The 16,229-nt window shown below is 58.5% G+C and overlaps 1 protein-coding gene across 1 annotated transcript in view; it reads left to right on the forward strand.

Moving 5' to 3' along the window:
- The first annotated feature begins 348 nt into the window (after nucleotides 1-348).
- Nucleotides 349-16,229, forward strand: part of LOC139281300 (interphotoreceptor matrix proteoglycan 2) — a 35,308-nt gene continuing 19,427 nt past the window's right edge. Inside the window, exons 1-2 of the mRNA XM_070901436.1 lie at nucleotides 349-409; nucleotides 2,169-2,552. Of these exons, the coding sequence (XP_070757537.1) occupies nucleotides 367-409; nucleotides 2,169-2,552 (427 nt within the window). The 5' untranslated portion in view covers nucleotides 349-366. The remainder of the gene's footprint in view (nucleotides 410-2,168; nucleotides 2,553-16,229) is intronic.

Genomic DNA, 16,229 nt, shown 5'->3' on the forward strand with positions numbered 1-16,229 from the left:
CCACTCCCTTTCAACTTACTCCCCCCTCTCTCTCTCCTCGCTCACTCTCTCGAGCTCCCCACTCTCTCTCTCTATCTCCTCTCTCACTCTCTCTATCTCCCCCCTCTCTCCTCGCTCACACTATCTCTCCCCCCTCTCTCTCTCCTCGCTCACTCTCTCGAGCTCCCCACTCTCTCTCTCTCTCCTCTCTCCTCTCTCTCTCCCAGTGCCCTCTCGCTGCCCTCTCCCTCTGACAGACGCGAATCTCTCTCCCATTTCCCTGCCCGGGTCCCAGACGGATATCCTCTGCGACTGCCTGAGATCTCGGAGCTGTGACCCATCCTCCCGCCGCTCACTCCGACACAGCAGCTCCGGACAGTGCGCGGGATGTGGTCCCGGGCCGCCTGGGCTCTGCTCCTCCGCAACACAGGTAACCGTGGGAAGCCGGGGGCAGGGGGCCGGGGGTAGGGAGCAGGGATTGGGGCAGGGGGCAGGGGCCGGGGATAGGGAGCAGGGATTGGGGCAGGGGGCAGGGGCCGGGGGTAGGGAGCAGGGATTGGGGCAGGGGGCAGGGGGCCGGTGCGGAGATTGCGGGGTTTGTGTCTGTGATCCTATTGCACTGTTTAATTCATTGTATTCGGTTCTGTTACATGGCAAATCCTGCATTGCATGTTTATAGGGGACGCGTTGCCCCCTCACTGAGCCGTGAAACTTTAATGTGTGAGTGTCCCGGCACTGACTGTGTAACAGCTCACATTTGGCTCAGTGGGTTACACACTCGCCTCTGAGACAGAAGGTTGTGGTTTAATGTTCCACTCCAGGGGCCTGTGCACCAAAATCCAGGCTGACACTCCCATCGCAGTACTGAGGGAGTGCCGCACTGTCGGAGGGGAAGTACTGAGGGAGCGCCGCACTGTCGGAGGGGCAGTACTGAGGGAGCGCCGCACTGTCGGAGGGGCAGTACTGAGGGAGCGCCGCACTGTCGGAAGGGCAGTACTGAGGGATTGCTGCACTGTCAGAGCGGCAGTACTGAGGGAGTGCCGCACTGTCGGAGGGGTAGTACTGAGGGAGTGCCGCACTGTCGGAGGGGCAGTACTGAGGGAGTGCTGCACTGTCGGAGGGGTAGTACTGAGGGAGTGCCGCACTGTCGGAGGGGCAGTACTGAGGGAGTGCTGCACTGTTGGAGGGGCAGTACTGAGGGAGCGCCGCACTGTCGGAGGGGCAGTACTGAGGGAGCGCTGCACTGTTGGAGGGGCAGTACTGAGGAAGCACTACACTGTCGGAGCGGCAGTACTGAGGGAGTGCTGCACTGTCGGAGGTGCCGTTTTTTGGATGAAATGTTAAACCGATGCCCTCTCAGGCGGATGTAAAAGATCCCATGGCACAATTTAGAAGTCGAGCAGGGAAATTATCCCGTTTGTCCTGGGCAAGATTTATCCTTCGACAAGCATAACAAAAAACATATTATCTGTTCATTGTCACGTTGCTTTTTGTGGGAGCTTGCTGTGCGCCAGTTGGCTGCCGCGTTTCCCACATTACAACAGTGACTACACTTCAAAAAGTACTGCATTGGCTGTAAAGCACTTTGGGATGTGCTGAGGTGGTGACAAGCTTTATATAAGTGCTCTTTGTGTGTGTGATTAGAGTTTTGTTGTTGCTCTTGGTCTGGGCTAAAGCCCAAGGTGTGAGTGAGGTCCAGAATGGCAGCTGGGGAACAATACCTTAGGGAGGGGAGGAGAGTAAATAAAGATACAACAAATTGCATTTATATTGTGCCTTTAACGTGTTAAACATCCCAAGATGTTTCACAGGGGCGATTATCAAACAAAAGTTGACGGTGAAGTTAGGGCAGGTGACCAAAAGCTTGGTCAAAGAGGTAGGTTTTAAGGAGCGTCTTAAAGGAGGATAGAGACATTGTGAGGTTTAAGGAGGGAGTTCCAGAGCTCAGGGCCCAGGCAACAGAAGGCACGGCCACTAATGGTTGAGTGATTAAAATTGGAGGATATTCAAGAGGCCAGAATTGGAGGAGCGCAGACATCTCGGGGGGTTGTGGGTCTGGAGGAGATTACAGAGATAGGGAGGGGCGAGGGCCATGGAGGGACTTGAAAACAAGGATGAGAATTTTAATAATACAAAGAATTCGAAGTTTGGAAATGATCGAGTCTTTAATCGGGGTCTGTGTTCCGCAGGATTTCTGCTTGCGACGGCCCACCCAGACTGTGAGGGTGTTCTGACACCTAGTGTCACCCACAGAATCCTCCGATATTCCCTGCCGATGAGTGACTCCGTCAATGGGACAGAGTGCTGCTGGATTCTGCGAGCACCCTCTTCAGAGACGGTGGAGGTGGAGATCCTGTCCTACCGGACGGGGTCCGGGACAGACAGCCGGTGCAGCTCCACTCACCTGGCCATCCAACTGGGGGTGGCACAGCAGGAAAGACGGTTCTGCGGCCTGTTCTGGAGCATTCCCGAGGCTGACCCGAAGCTGGTGATCCGAGGGAAAGGGCCGGTTATCGTTACCCTGCGAGCAGCGGCCTCCAGGGCAGAGCAAGGATTCACTCTGCGCTACTCGGGTGAGTTGTGATATATTGAACCCCACCTGAGGACGGCGGGCATCGTGAAATGTGTACAGCCTTTGTTACAGCGAAAGGGTGCGTGAGTCTGTGGGCATTAACTGTGGGCGTCTCCGAGCTCTGTGTGTGTGACTCGTCTATGTGTCCATTTGTGTGTGTGTGTAATTGTGTATCTGTGTGTCTGCCTGAGTCTGTGTGCTCCTCCTTATCTCTGTAATCTCTTCCAGCCCCAGATCTCTGCGCTCCTCTAATTCTGGCCTCTTGTCTATCCTCCATTTTAATCGCTCCACCATTGGTGGCCGTGCCTTCAGCTACTGAGGCCCCAAGCTCTGGAGTTCAATCCCTAAAACTCTTCGCCTCTCTAGCTCTCTTCTCTGCTTTAAGATACTCCTTAAAACCGACCTCTTTGGCCAAGCTTTTGTTCACCTGTCCAAATATCTCCTTATGTGGCTCGGTGTCAAATTTGTGTTTGATAACGCTCCTGTGAAGCACCTTGGGACACTGTATAAAGGCAAGTTGTTGTTGTGTCTGTCTGTGTCTGACTCTGTCAGACTGTCTGTGCCTGTGTGTTTGGCTCTGTCTCTCTATCTCTGTCTGTGTCTGGCCCTGTCAGTCCTGTCTGTCTGTGTGTGTCTGGCTCTGTCAGCCTGTCTCTGTCTGTGTGTCTGTCTGTGTCACTCTAGCTCTGCCAGTCAGTCTGTATCTGTGTGTCTGGCTCTGTCTGTCTGTCTGGTATGTGGGTGTTGCTGCTATTTGATTGATCAATCAAAGAGTGACCCTGTGTCAGTGCTGAGGGAGTGACGCAATGTGAGTGATACTAAACTCCCAGCTCCTGGCTCTGCAGAGAGAACTTCAACCACATGTTGTTCTCATCCGCAGTGTTTGTGCCAGTCACAGGCAGCCGAGGGAGTGACACAGGAGCCGCGGAACGGCAAACTGCGACTCCATTTCCTTCCCTGGCCAGGGGAGAGGGTGAGCGAGCTACTGTGACATTCCCGATATCGACAGGACCAGGCCACAACATCATCCCGGAATCTCCCATCACGCCGACCTCGCATGAGGGACCGGGATCCCGGTCTCTCGAACATCCCGAACTCCCAGCCCGTCCGCCGGCTCAAAGACCAAGGACTCGAGCTGCCCCGGAGCGGGGAGACACCCCGACAGCAACACTCCGTCCCCAATCTCCGCAAACACACGATTCCCCACAAACACCCGGGTTTGCACACTGGCTGACACCCCTTAAAACTGCTGAAGTATCAGACCCCACCCCCCGACCCACCCCTCGACTCACCCCCCGACCCAACCCCAGTCCCACCCCCCGACCCAACCCCAGTCCCACCCCTCGACCCACCCCCACCCCCCGACCCACCCCTCGACTCACCCCCCAACCCACCCCCAGTCCCACCCCTCGACCCAACCCCAACCCTCGACCCACCCCCACCCCCCGACCCACCCCTCGACTCACCCCCCGACCCAACCCCAGTCCCACCCCTCGACCCAACCCCAACCCTCTACCCATCCCCACCCCCCGACCCACCCCTCGACTCACCCCCCGACCCAACCTCAGTCCCACCCCTCGACCCAACCCCAACCCTCGACCCACCCCCACCCCCCGACCCACCCCTCGACTCACCCCCCGACCCAACCCCAGTCCCACCCCCCGACCCAACCCCAGTCCCACCCCTCGACCCACCCCCACCCCCCGACCCACCCCTCGACTCACCCCCCAACCCACCCCCAGTCCCACCCCTCGACCCAACCCCAACCCTCGACCCACCCCCACCCCCCGACCCACCCCTCGACTCACCCCCCGACCCAACCTCAGTCCCACCCCTCGACCCAACCCCAACCCTCGACCCACCCCCACCCCCCGACCCACCCCTCGACTCACCCCCCGACCCAACCCCAGTCCCACCCCTCGACCCAACCCCAACCCTCGACCCACTCCCCGACCCACCCCTCGACTCACCCCTCGACCCAACCCCACCCCCCGACCCACCCCCACCCCCCGACCCACCCCCCGACGGAGCTCCGTCTCTGCCTCCACTCTAATCCCCAACTCCAACCCCACTCGGCCCCCCAGCCCCAGCTTTCCGTTCTCCCTGTTCTTACCTGAAAGTATAACCGAGATCAGTGCTGCACAGTTAATAAGTTTGAAGAATTCATTAACTCCATCTTCAGCTCCTCAAACCGAAGACCAGGAGCACATGAGGAGCCAAAGCAGGACCAGCCTGAGCTGCCCCTCTGCCCTGGACCCATCGGAGGAGCCATGGGGAGCGTTCCCCGGCCCGGACATAGAATCCAGCTCAGAGCGACAGCCTGTGCCAACCGACACTGGGACAGCGGGCCCTCGTACCATGACCAGGAGTGAAGACGATGTGGGCACCAGAAGCGATGCCAATACTGGCCCAGCCAGTCCATCACTGGGGCCCAAACACCAGCCCAAGAGCACAGGACAACTTGTAACAGGCACTTCCCCAAACACTGACCGAACATCAACGGCCCAATCACTGGCGACGGTGTTTAGTGTCTCCCCGAGCGACTGGGGGGCTGAGGTTGCCCGCGGTGAGCAGAGGAGGGGCCAGTGGGACCGATGGTACCCGCGCCAGGACCCTCAGCCTGCGGGCCGCGAGGTTGAGCCGGGGTCCGGGAACCCCACTCGGTCCAAGGCGGAGGTTCCAGTCGCATCGCTGACTCCAGCCCGACACCTTTCCCCCCGGCCAAGTGTTCCAGCCACCGAGGGAGCGAGGGAGGTGTCCCCAGGGAGCGATTCTGTGAGCAGAGTGGAAAGATCCAGCACAGAGGGCGACACAGCACGGACCGACAGCCAGGAATCCCCTCCGGGAGTCCCTGCCAGGCCCAGTGAGCATATCACACCTCAGCCAGAGCGAGACAGGAAACAGGAAAGTGAGTCAGGACAAGACGTGCCTCTCTTCTCTCAGATCTCGTACATTCCTGCATCAGAATCGCTCGCCACTCAAAATACAAACATTCCCAATCTCAGAAACAATCTCAAGAAGGGTTCAGCTTTAGGGACGGTGAATCTGCATGATCCCCGTCGTTGGAAGTTAGATTTCAAAGGCACGTCATCAGACTTTGACGGGACCATTACTCCAGCTCTCAGCCGCGCGCTGTCTGAACCGGTGTCCATGCCCAGGAATGTGTTTGAAGTGCCTGAGCCGATGACCCATTCTTCAAACCTTCCAGTACAGGAAGTTACTAATGGCCCTGAAGCAGACGTGGAGACACTGAGCTGTGAGTCAGGTCCCAGCAGCAGTGCAGCGATCTCAGGCACACGTTCAGCTGTTCCCTCTCTGGGTGGTGCCGGCACGACACAGGTTGGTCGATCGCGGTTACCGGTGACGGATGAAAGTACCGTTGTGACACGGGGGCCATCATCCACTGACCGAATCCCCAGCTCCGTCTCATTCACCCCTGGCACCAGTCCGACTGCCGGGAGCAGAGGTGAGATGGCACCGAGTGAAGCGATGGGGGATGATGGAGGTGGGACGGTGGGTGCTGGAGACACCACGGTGCAGAGCGGTGAGAATGTGACGGTGATCACCAGCCAAAGGTCAGAGGTTACCCCAAGGGCCGAAACCAGTTCGGGAAGCTCGGCCGGCAGCGCCGGAGAAACAATGGTCATCACAGAACCTTCTGGAAAAACCCTTTGGTTTGAGGGAGGAACTAGTTCACCATCACATACCAGAGAGGCAAATACGGCCGAGGCTCCAACCGAGGTTGACGTCGTGTCGAGGGACAAAGTGCCATCAACCTCCAGCCCGAGAACACCTGCACCAGAGCCCACCAAACGCGAGCCCACCAAACGCGAGCCCACCAAACGCGAGCCCACCAAACCAGAGCCACCAGCAGACGTTGAGGTTGACCACAGCACATCTCCACCCATCAAGGTGGACCATCCAACCCAAGAGGCCTTTCCAACCACCCTGTCATTCACATGGTTGCCAGGGAGATCTTCGACAGCCTCTGAGGGGTTTCCATCACAGGCCAGAACCAGCGGAACCTTTGCCCCAACTTCGAGTAAGACCACCGTGCCCAGATCTGATGAACCAACAGCGTCTTCAGGGAGGACAATTGAGCCACAAACATCTGCGGCAGAGAAGCTGAGAGAGAGTCGGGTAGCAGCCGTGAACCAAACGTTCCAGGAGGTGAGCGAGGCAGGCGGATCAACGGCATCCTCAAGGACACCGGGAATCAGGGATCAAACCCGATCTGACGGCAGATTCCCACCATCCCCTTTGCTCCCCACGCTGATAAACGTGGCCCAGCACCAACCTTCTCCACCCGCCCTAGAGACAACTTCTCAACCGTCTGATCGGACCAGCCTGGGGAGCTCACCAACCCTTGGCAGCTCCTCCGTCATCTTGGGTGTCTCTGGGAGCAAGGAGCCAGCCTCCGTCAATTTGAAGATTACAGCTCCTCCTTTTGCAGCTTCTTCTTCTGAAGAAGAGGAGCTTGCAGCCAGTTTGGGACCTCCCTCATCGGGGACACTCCAGGTCAGCCAGTTGGGCTCGCTGCCCGATGAAAATTCTCCAGGGCCCACTGTCACACGATCCGCCCAGCCTGGGGTCAGTGATCGGCGGCAAAGGGAAATATTGCCCACCATTGCTGCTCCACACTCCCCCAACACCGCGGGCCACTGGGCTCCAAGTCAGTCTGATCCAGTGACAGTGCTGACCAGTCCTGGGGTTGTCCCAACCTCGGGATCATCACCTTCTCCTGAAGGAGCCTCATCACTTTCATCGGTGAAAACTTACAGGATTCCCAGCACCTCCACATCCGGCGAGACCGACCCCCCCACACCGAGCGACCCTTGGACACCGAGTGACCCCCCCACACCGAGCGACCCTTGGACATCGAGTGACCCACCCACACCGAGCGACCCCTGGACACCGAGCGACCCCCTCACACCGAGCGACCACCCCACACCGAGCGACCCCTGGACACCGAGTGACCCACCCACACCGAGCGACCCCTGGACACCGAGCGACCCCTGGACACCGAGCGACCACCCCACACTGAGCGACCCCTGGACACCGAGCGACCCCTGGACACCGAGCGACCACCCCACACCGAGCGACCCCTGGACACCGAGCGACCCTTGGACACCGAGTGACCCACCCACACCGAGCGACCCCTGGACACCGAGCGACCACCCCACACCGAGCGACCCCTGGACACCGAGCGACCCCCTCACACCGAGTGACCCCTGGACACCGAGCGACCCCCTCACACCGAGTGACCCCTGGACACCGAGCGACCCCCCCACACCGAGCGACCCCTGGACACCGAGCGACCCCTGGACACCGAGCGACCCCTCCACACCGAGCGACCCCTGGACACCGAGCGACCCCCCCACACCGAGCGACCCCTGGACACCGAGCGACCCCTCCACACCGAGCGACCCCTGGACACTGAGCGACCCCCCCACACCGAGTGACCCCCCCACACCGAGCGACCCCTGGACACCGAGCGACCCCTCCACACCGAGCGACCCCTGGACACTGAGCGACCCCCCCACACCGAGTGACCCCCCCACACTGAGCGACCCCTCCACACCGAGTGACCCCTGGACACCGAGCGACCCCTCCACACCGAGTGACCCCCCCACACCGAGCGACCCCCCCACACCGAGTGACCCTCGGACACCGAGCGACCCCCCCACACCGAGCGACCCCTCCACACCGAGCGACCCCCCCACACCGAGCGACCCCCCCACACCGAGTGACCCCCCCACACCGAGCGACCCCCCCACACCGAGTGACCCCCCCACACCGAGTGACCCCCCCACACCGAGCGACCCCCCCACACCGAGCGACCCCCCCACACCGAGTGACCCTCGGACACCGAGCGACCCCCCCACACCGAGCGACCCCTCCACACCGAGAGACCCCCCCACACCGAGCGACCCCCCCACACCGAGCGACCCCTCCACACCGAGAGACCCCCCCACACCGAGCGACCCCCCCACACCGAGCGACCCCCGGACACCGAGCGACCCCCGGACACCGAGCGACCCCCCCACACCGAGCGACCCCCCCACACCGAGCGACCCCTCCACACCGAGCGACCCCTGGACACTGAGTGACCCCTGGACACCTAATGACCCCTGGACACTGAGCGACCCCCCCACACCCAGCGACCCTCCCACACTCAGCGACCTCCCCACACCGAGTGACCCCTGGACACTGAGCGACCCCCCCACACCGAGCGACCCCTGGACACTGAGCGACCCCCCCACACCGAGTGACCCCTGGACACTGAGCGACCCCCCCACACCGAGCGACCCCTGGACACTGAGCGACCCCTCCACACCGAGCGACCCCTGGACACTGAGCGACACCCCCACACCGAGCGACCCCTGGACACTGAGCGACCCCCCCACACCGAGCGACCCCTGGACACTGAGCGACCCCCGGACACCGAGCGACGCCCCCACACCGAGCGACCCCTGGACACTGAGCGTCCCCCCCACACCGAGTGACCCCTGGACACTGAGCGACCTCCCCACACTGAGCGACCCCTGGACACTGAGCGTCCCCCCCACACCGAGTGACCCCTGGACACTGAGCGACCCCCCCACACTGAGCGACCCCTGGACACTGAGCGACCCCTCCACACCGAGCGACTCCCCCACACTGAGCGACCCCTGGACACTGAGCGACCCCCCCACACCGAGCGACCCCTGGACACCGAGCGACCCCTGGACACTGAGCGACCCCCTCACACTGAGCGACCCCCCCACACTGAGCGACCCCTGGACACTGAGCGACCTCCCCACACCGAGCGACTCCCCCACACTGAGCGACCCCTGGACACTGAGCGACCTCTGGACACTGAGCGACCCCCCCACACCGAGCGACCCCTGGACACCGAGCGACCCCTGGACACTGAGCGACCCCCTCACACTGAGCGACCCCTCCATACCGAGTGACCCCAGGACACAGAGTGACCCTCCTACACCGAGCGACCCCTCCGCACCCAGTGACCCCTGGACACCCAGCAACCCTCCCATACCGAGTGACCCCTCCACACCGAGTGACTCCTCCACACCGAGTGACCCCAGGACACAGAGTGACCCTCCCACACCGAGTGACTCCTCCACACCGAGTGACCCCAGGACACAGAGTGACCCTCCCACACCGAGCGATCCCTCCAAATCCAGTGACCCCTGGACACTGTGTGACCCCTGGACACCCAGCGACCCCCCCACACCAAGTGACCCATCCACACCCAGTGACCCCTGGACACCCAGTAACCCTCCCACACCAAGTGACCCCTCCACACCGATCGTTCCCTGGACACAGAGTGACCCCCCCACACCGAGCATCCCCAGGGAGACCACGGACCCAGGCCCTGTGATCACGCCAACGCAGAGACACAAACAGATCTTCATTGTGGGGAACCAAACGCCGTTGATCAAAGGTGAGCTCGGTGACCAACTGACCAATCCCAGACTCGAATGGTCAGCGCTGACTGACCTCTGACCCCAGGCTGGAGTATCGCTGCTTGTTGTGTTGGGAGCGTCGACAATCTGTTCGAGGCGACGGAGAACATCGTCCGAGCCTTCCACTCCCCGAGGTCGGGGGGTGTCTGTGGGGGAGGGGGTGTCCGGCACGGAGGTGGGGGGGGGGAATGGGTGTCTGGGGGAGCGGGGGGTGGGGTGGGGGAGGGGTGTGTGTCCGCGGCGGGGGTGGGCTGAGGGGGGGGCGTGGCGGTGGGGGTGGTGGTGGGGGGAGGGGGTGTCCGGGGACACCGTTAGTGATAACGATGACATCAACGCATCCCCATTGTTGGAAAAGAAAGACTTGCATTTCTGTAGCGCCTTTCACAACCCCAGGACGTGTCAAAGTGTTTTACAGCCAATGAAGTTCTTTTAAAATGTAGTCGCTGTTGTAATGTGGGAAACGCACCAGCCAATTTGCGCACAGCAAGCTCCCACAAACAGCAATGTGATAATGACCAGATAATCTGTTTCTGTTATGTTGATTAAGGGATAGATATGGGCCCCAGGACACCGGGGAGAACTCCCCTGCTCTTCTTCCAATGATGGCCGTGGGATCTTCATTCATCTGAGAGCAGATGGGGCCTTGGTTTAACGTCTCAACCGAAAGACGGCACCTTTGACACACACTGGGGAACAGGGATGTAGAATGGACACAATGGGGAACAGGGGGATATAGAGGGGGCACAATGGGGAACAGGGGGATATAGAGGGGGCACACTGGGGAACAGGGATATAGAGGGGACACACTGGGGAACAGGGATGTAGAATGGACACACTGGGGAACAGGGGGATATAGAGGGGACACACTGGGGAACAGGGGGATATAGAGGGGGCACAATGGGGAACAGGGGGATATAGAGGGGGCACACTGGGGAACAGGGATATAGAGCGGGCACACTGGGGTACAGGGATATAGAGGGGACACACTGGGGAACAGGGGGATATAGAGGGAGCACACTGGGGAACAGGGGGATATAGAGGGGACACACTGGGGAACAGGGATATAGAGGGGACACACTAGGAAACAGGGATATAGAGGGGACACACTGGGGAACAGGGATATAGAGGGGACACACTAGGAAACAGGGATATAGAGGGGACACACTAGGAAACAGGGATATAGAGGAAACACACTGGGGTACAGGGATATAGAGGGGACACACTGGGGTACAGTGATATAGAGGGGGCACACTGGGGAACAGTGATATAGAGGGGGCACACTGGGGAACAGGGATATAGAGGGGACACACTGGGGAACAGGGATATAGAGGGAGCACACTGGGGAACAGGGGGATATAGAGGGGACACACTAGGAAACAGGGATATAGAGGGGACACACTGGGGAACAGGGATATAGAGGGGACACACTAGGAAACAGGGATATAGAGGGGACACACTAGGAAACAGGGATATAGAGGACACACACTGGGGTACAGGGATATAGAGGGGACACACTGGGGTACAGTGATATAGAGGGGGCACACTGGGGAACAGTGATATAGAGGGGGCACACTGGGGAACAGGGATATAGAGGGGACACACTGGGGAACAGGGATATAGAGGGAGCACACTGGGGAACAGGGGGATATAGAGGGGACACACTGGGGAACAGGGATATAGAGGGGACACACTAGGAAACAGGGATATAGAGGGGACACACTGGGGAACAGGGATATAGAGGGGACACACTAGGAAACAGGGATATAGAGGGGACACACTAGGAAACAGGGATATAGAGGGGACACACTGGGGTACAGGGATATAGAGGGGACACACTAGGAAACAGGGATATAAAGTGGACACACTAGGAAACAGGGATATAGAGGGGGCACACTGGGGTACAGGGATATAGAGGGGACACACTGGGGAACAGGGATATAGAGGGGACACACTAGGAAACAGGGATATAGAGGGGACACACTAGGAAACAGGGATATAGAGGGGACACACTGGGGAACAGGGATATAGAGGGGACACACTAGGAAACAGGGATATAGAGGGGACACACTAGGAAACAGGGATATAGAGGGGACACACTGGGGAACAGGGATATAGAGGGGACACACTAGGAAACAGGGATATAGAGGGGACACACTGGGGAACAGGAATATAGAGGGGACACACTAGGAAACAGGGATATAGAGGGGGCACACTGGAGTACAGGGATATAGAGGGGACACACTGGGGAACAGGGGGATATTGAGGGGGGGGGTCACTGGGAACAGGGATATAGAGGGGACACACTGTGGAACAGGGGGATATTGAGGGGGGGTCACTGGGAGCAGGGATATAGAGGGGGCACACTGGGGAACAGGGATATAGAGGGGTCACACTGGGGAACAGGGGGATATAGAGGGGGCACACTGGGGAACAGGGATATAGAGGGGGCACACTGGGGAACAGGGGGATATAGAGGGGACACACTGGGGAACAGGGATATAGAGGGGGCATACTGGGGAACAGGGATATAGAGGGGACACACTGGGGAACAGGGATATAGAGGGGGCATACTGGGGAACAGGGGGATATAGAGGGGGCACACGGGAACAGGAATACAGAGGGGACACACTGGGGAACAGGGATATAGAGGGGGCACATTGGGGAACAGGGGATATAGAGGGGGCACACTGGGGAACAGGGATATAGAGGGGGCACACTGGGGAACAGGGATATAGAGGGGCATACTGGGGAACAGGGATATAGAGGGGGCACACTGGGGAACAGGGGGATATAGAAGGGACACACTGGGGAACAGGGATATAGAGGGGACACACTGGGGAACAGGGGGATATAGAGGGGGCACACGGGAACAGGGGGATATAGAGGGGGCACACTGGGGAACAGGGATATAGAGGGGGCACACTGGGGAACAGTGATATAGAGGGGGCACACTGGAGAACAGGGATATAGAGGGGACACACTGGGGAACAGGGATATAGAGGGAGCACACTGGGGAACAGGGGGATATAGAGGGGACACACTAGGAAACAGGGATATAGAGGGGACACACTGGGGAACAGGGATATAGAGGGGACACACTAGGAAACAGGGATATAGAGGGGACACACTAGGAAACAGGGATATAGAGGAAACACACTGGGGTACAGGGATATAGAGGGGACACACTGGGGTACAGTGATATAGAGGGGGCACACTGGGGAACAGTGATATAGAGGGGGCACACTGGGGAACAGGGATATAGAGGGGACACACTGGGGAACAGGGATATAGAGGGAGCACACTGGGGAACAGGGGGATATAGAGGGGACACACTGGGGAACAGGGATATAGAGGGGACACACTAGGAAACAGGGATATAGAGGGGACACACTGGGGAACAGGGATATAGAGGGGACACACTAGGAAACAGGGATATAGAGGGGACACACTGGGGTACAGGGATATAGAGGGGACACACTAGGAAACAGGGATATAAAGTGGACACACTAGGAAACAGGGATATAGAGGGGGCACACTGGGGTACAGGGATATAGAGGGGACACACTGGGGAACAGGGATATAGAGGGGACACACTAGGAAACAGGGATATAGAGGGGACACACTAGGAAACAGGGATATAGAGGGGACACACTGGGGAACAGGGATATAGAGGGGACACACTAGGAAACAGGGATATAGAGGGGACACACTAGGAAACAGGGATATAGAGGGGACACACTGGGGAACAGGGATATAGAGGGGACACACTAGGAAACAGGGATATAGAGGGGACACACTGGGGAACAGGAATATAGAGGGGACACACTAGGAAACAGGGATATAGAGGGGGCACACTGGAGTACAGGGATATAGAGGGGACACACTGGGGAACAGGGGGATATTGAGGGGGGGGGGTCACTGGGAACAGGGATATAGAGGGGACACACTGTGGAACAGGGGGATATTGAGGGGGGGTCACTGGGAGCAGGGATATAGAGGGGGCACACTGGGGAACAGGGATATAGAGGGGTCACACTGGGGAACAGGGGGATATAGAGGGGGCACACTGGGGAACAGGGATATAGAGGGGGCACACTGGGGAACAGGGGGATATAGAGGGGACACACTGGGGAACAGGGATATAGAGGGGGCATACTGGGGAACAGGGATATAGAGGGGACACACTGGGGAACAGGGATATAGAGGGGGCATACTGGGGAACAGGGGGATATAGAGGGGGCACACGGGAACAGGAATATAGAGGGGACACACTGGGGAACAGGGATATAGAGGGGGCACATTGGGGAACAGGGGATATAGAGGGGGCACACTGGGGAACAGGGATATAGAGGGGGCACACTGGGGAACAGGGATATAGAGGGGCATACTGGGGAACAGGGATATAGAGGGGGCACACTGGGGAACAGGGGGATATAGAAGGGACACACTGGGGAACAGGGATATAGAGGGGACACACTGGGGAACAGGGGGATATAGAGGGGGCACACGGGAACAGGGGGATATAGAGGGGGCACACTGGGGAACAGGGATATAGAGGGGGCACACTGGGGAACAGGGGGATATAGAGGGGGCACACTGGGGAACAGGGATATAGAGGGGGCACACTGGGGAACAGGGATATAGAGGGGCATACTGGGGAACAGGGATATAGAGGGGACACACTGGGGAACAGGGGATATAGAGGGGGCACACTGGGGAACAGGGATATAGAGGGGGCACACTGGGGAACAGGGGGATATAGAGGGGCACACTGGGGAACAAAGGGATATAGAGGGGACACTCTGGGGAACAGGGGGATCTAGAGGGGACACACTGGGGAACAGGGATATAGAGGGGACACACTGGGGAACAGGGGGATATAGAGGGGACACACTGGGGAACAGAGCTATAGAGGGGGCACACTGGGGAACAGAGGGATATAGAGGGGACACACTGGGGAACAGGGATATAGAGGGGACACACTGGGGAACAGGGATATAGAGGGGACACACTGGGGAACAGGGATATAGAGGGGACACACTGGGGAACAGGGATATAGAGGACACACTGGGGAACAGGGATATAGAGGGGGCACACTGGGGAACAGGGATATAGAGGGGCATACAGGGGAACAGGAATATCGAGGGGACACACTGGGGAACAGGGATATAGAGGGGACACACTGGGGAACAGGGATTTAGAGGGGACACACTGGGGAACAGGGATTTAGAGGGGACACACTGGGGAACAGGGATATAGAGGGGACACACTGGGGAACAGGGGGATATTGAGGGGGGTGGTCACTGGGAAACAGGGATATAGCAGGGAAGCACAGGGAACAGGGGGATGTTAGATAAATTGAAAGGACGGGAGTGGCAGGTGGGCTTTGAGTGGGTGCGTTGTGGAGGGAGAGAGTGAAGGGTTTGTGGGAGTGGGTATATCGGAGAGAACACACTGGCAGCGGTGGGGAAATCACAAGTTCTGGGCTCAGCTGTTTCCGTCCCCAGCTCAGGCTTTAGTCGAAATGTTGACGTGGAAAAATGATCAAAGTTTCCAATGGCCTTATCAATAAAACAGCCCTGTTGTTGGACAGCAGCCAACAAGCAAACTCCAGGCTTCAGTCAGATGGTCCAAAGACAGGGCCCGAGGTGCTGGGAGACGCCTGGCTACCACTGACTATTAATATTTCACAATAATTTCTCTGCTGGTCAGACCCCTTTTTCAGTTACTTTTCTCCCCCAGAATGTACATAACAACATAAGAACATAAGAACATAAGAAATAGGAGCAGGATTAGACCACCTGCCCCTCGAGCCTGCTCCGCCATTTAATAAGATCATGGCTGATCCGATCATGGACTCAGCTCCACTTCCCCGCCCGCTCCCCATAACCCCTTATTCCCTTACCGGTTAAGAAACTGTCTATTTCTGTCTTAAATTTATTCAATGTCCCAGCTTCCACAGTTCTCTGAGGCAGCGAATTCCACAGATTTACAACCCTCTGAGAGAAGAAATTTCTCCTCATCTCAGTACAGCACAGAAACAGGCCATTTGCCCAACAGGTCCGTGCTGGTGTTTATGTTCCACACCAACCTCCTTCATCTCACCCCATCAACACATCCTTCTATTCCCTTCTCCCTCGTGTGTTTATCCAGCCTCCCCTTAAATACATCGATACTATTCACCTCAACCCTGTGGCAGCGAGTTCCAC

This window comes from Pristiophorus japonicus, chromosome 15 (genome assembly GCF_044704955.1).
Source record: "Pristiophorus japonicus isolate sPriJap1 chromosome 15, sPriJap1.hap1, whole genome shotgun sequence".
NCBI classification, from domain to species: domain Eukaryota; kingdom Metazoa; phylum Chordata; class Chondrichthyes; family Pristiophoridae; genus Pristiophorus; species Pristiophorus japonicus.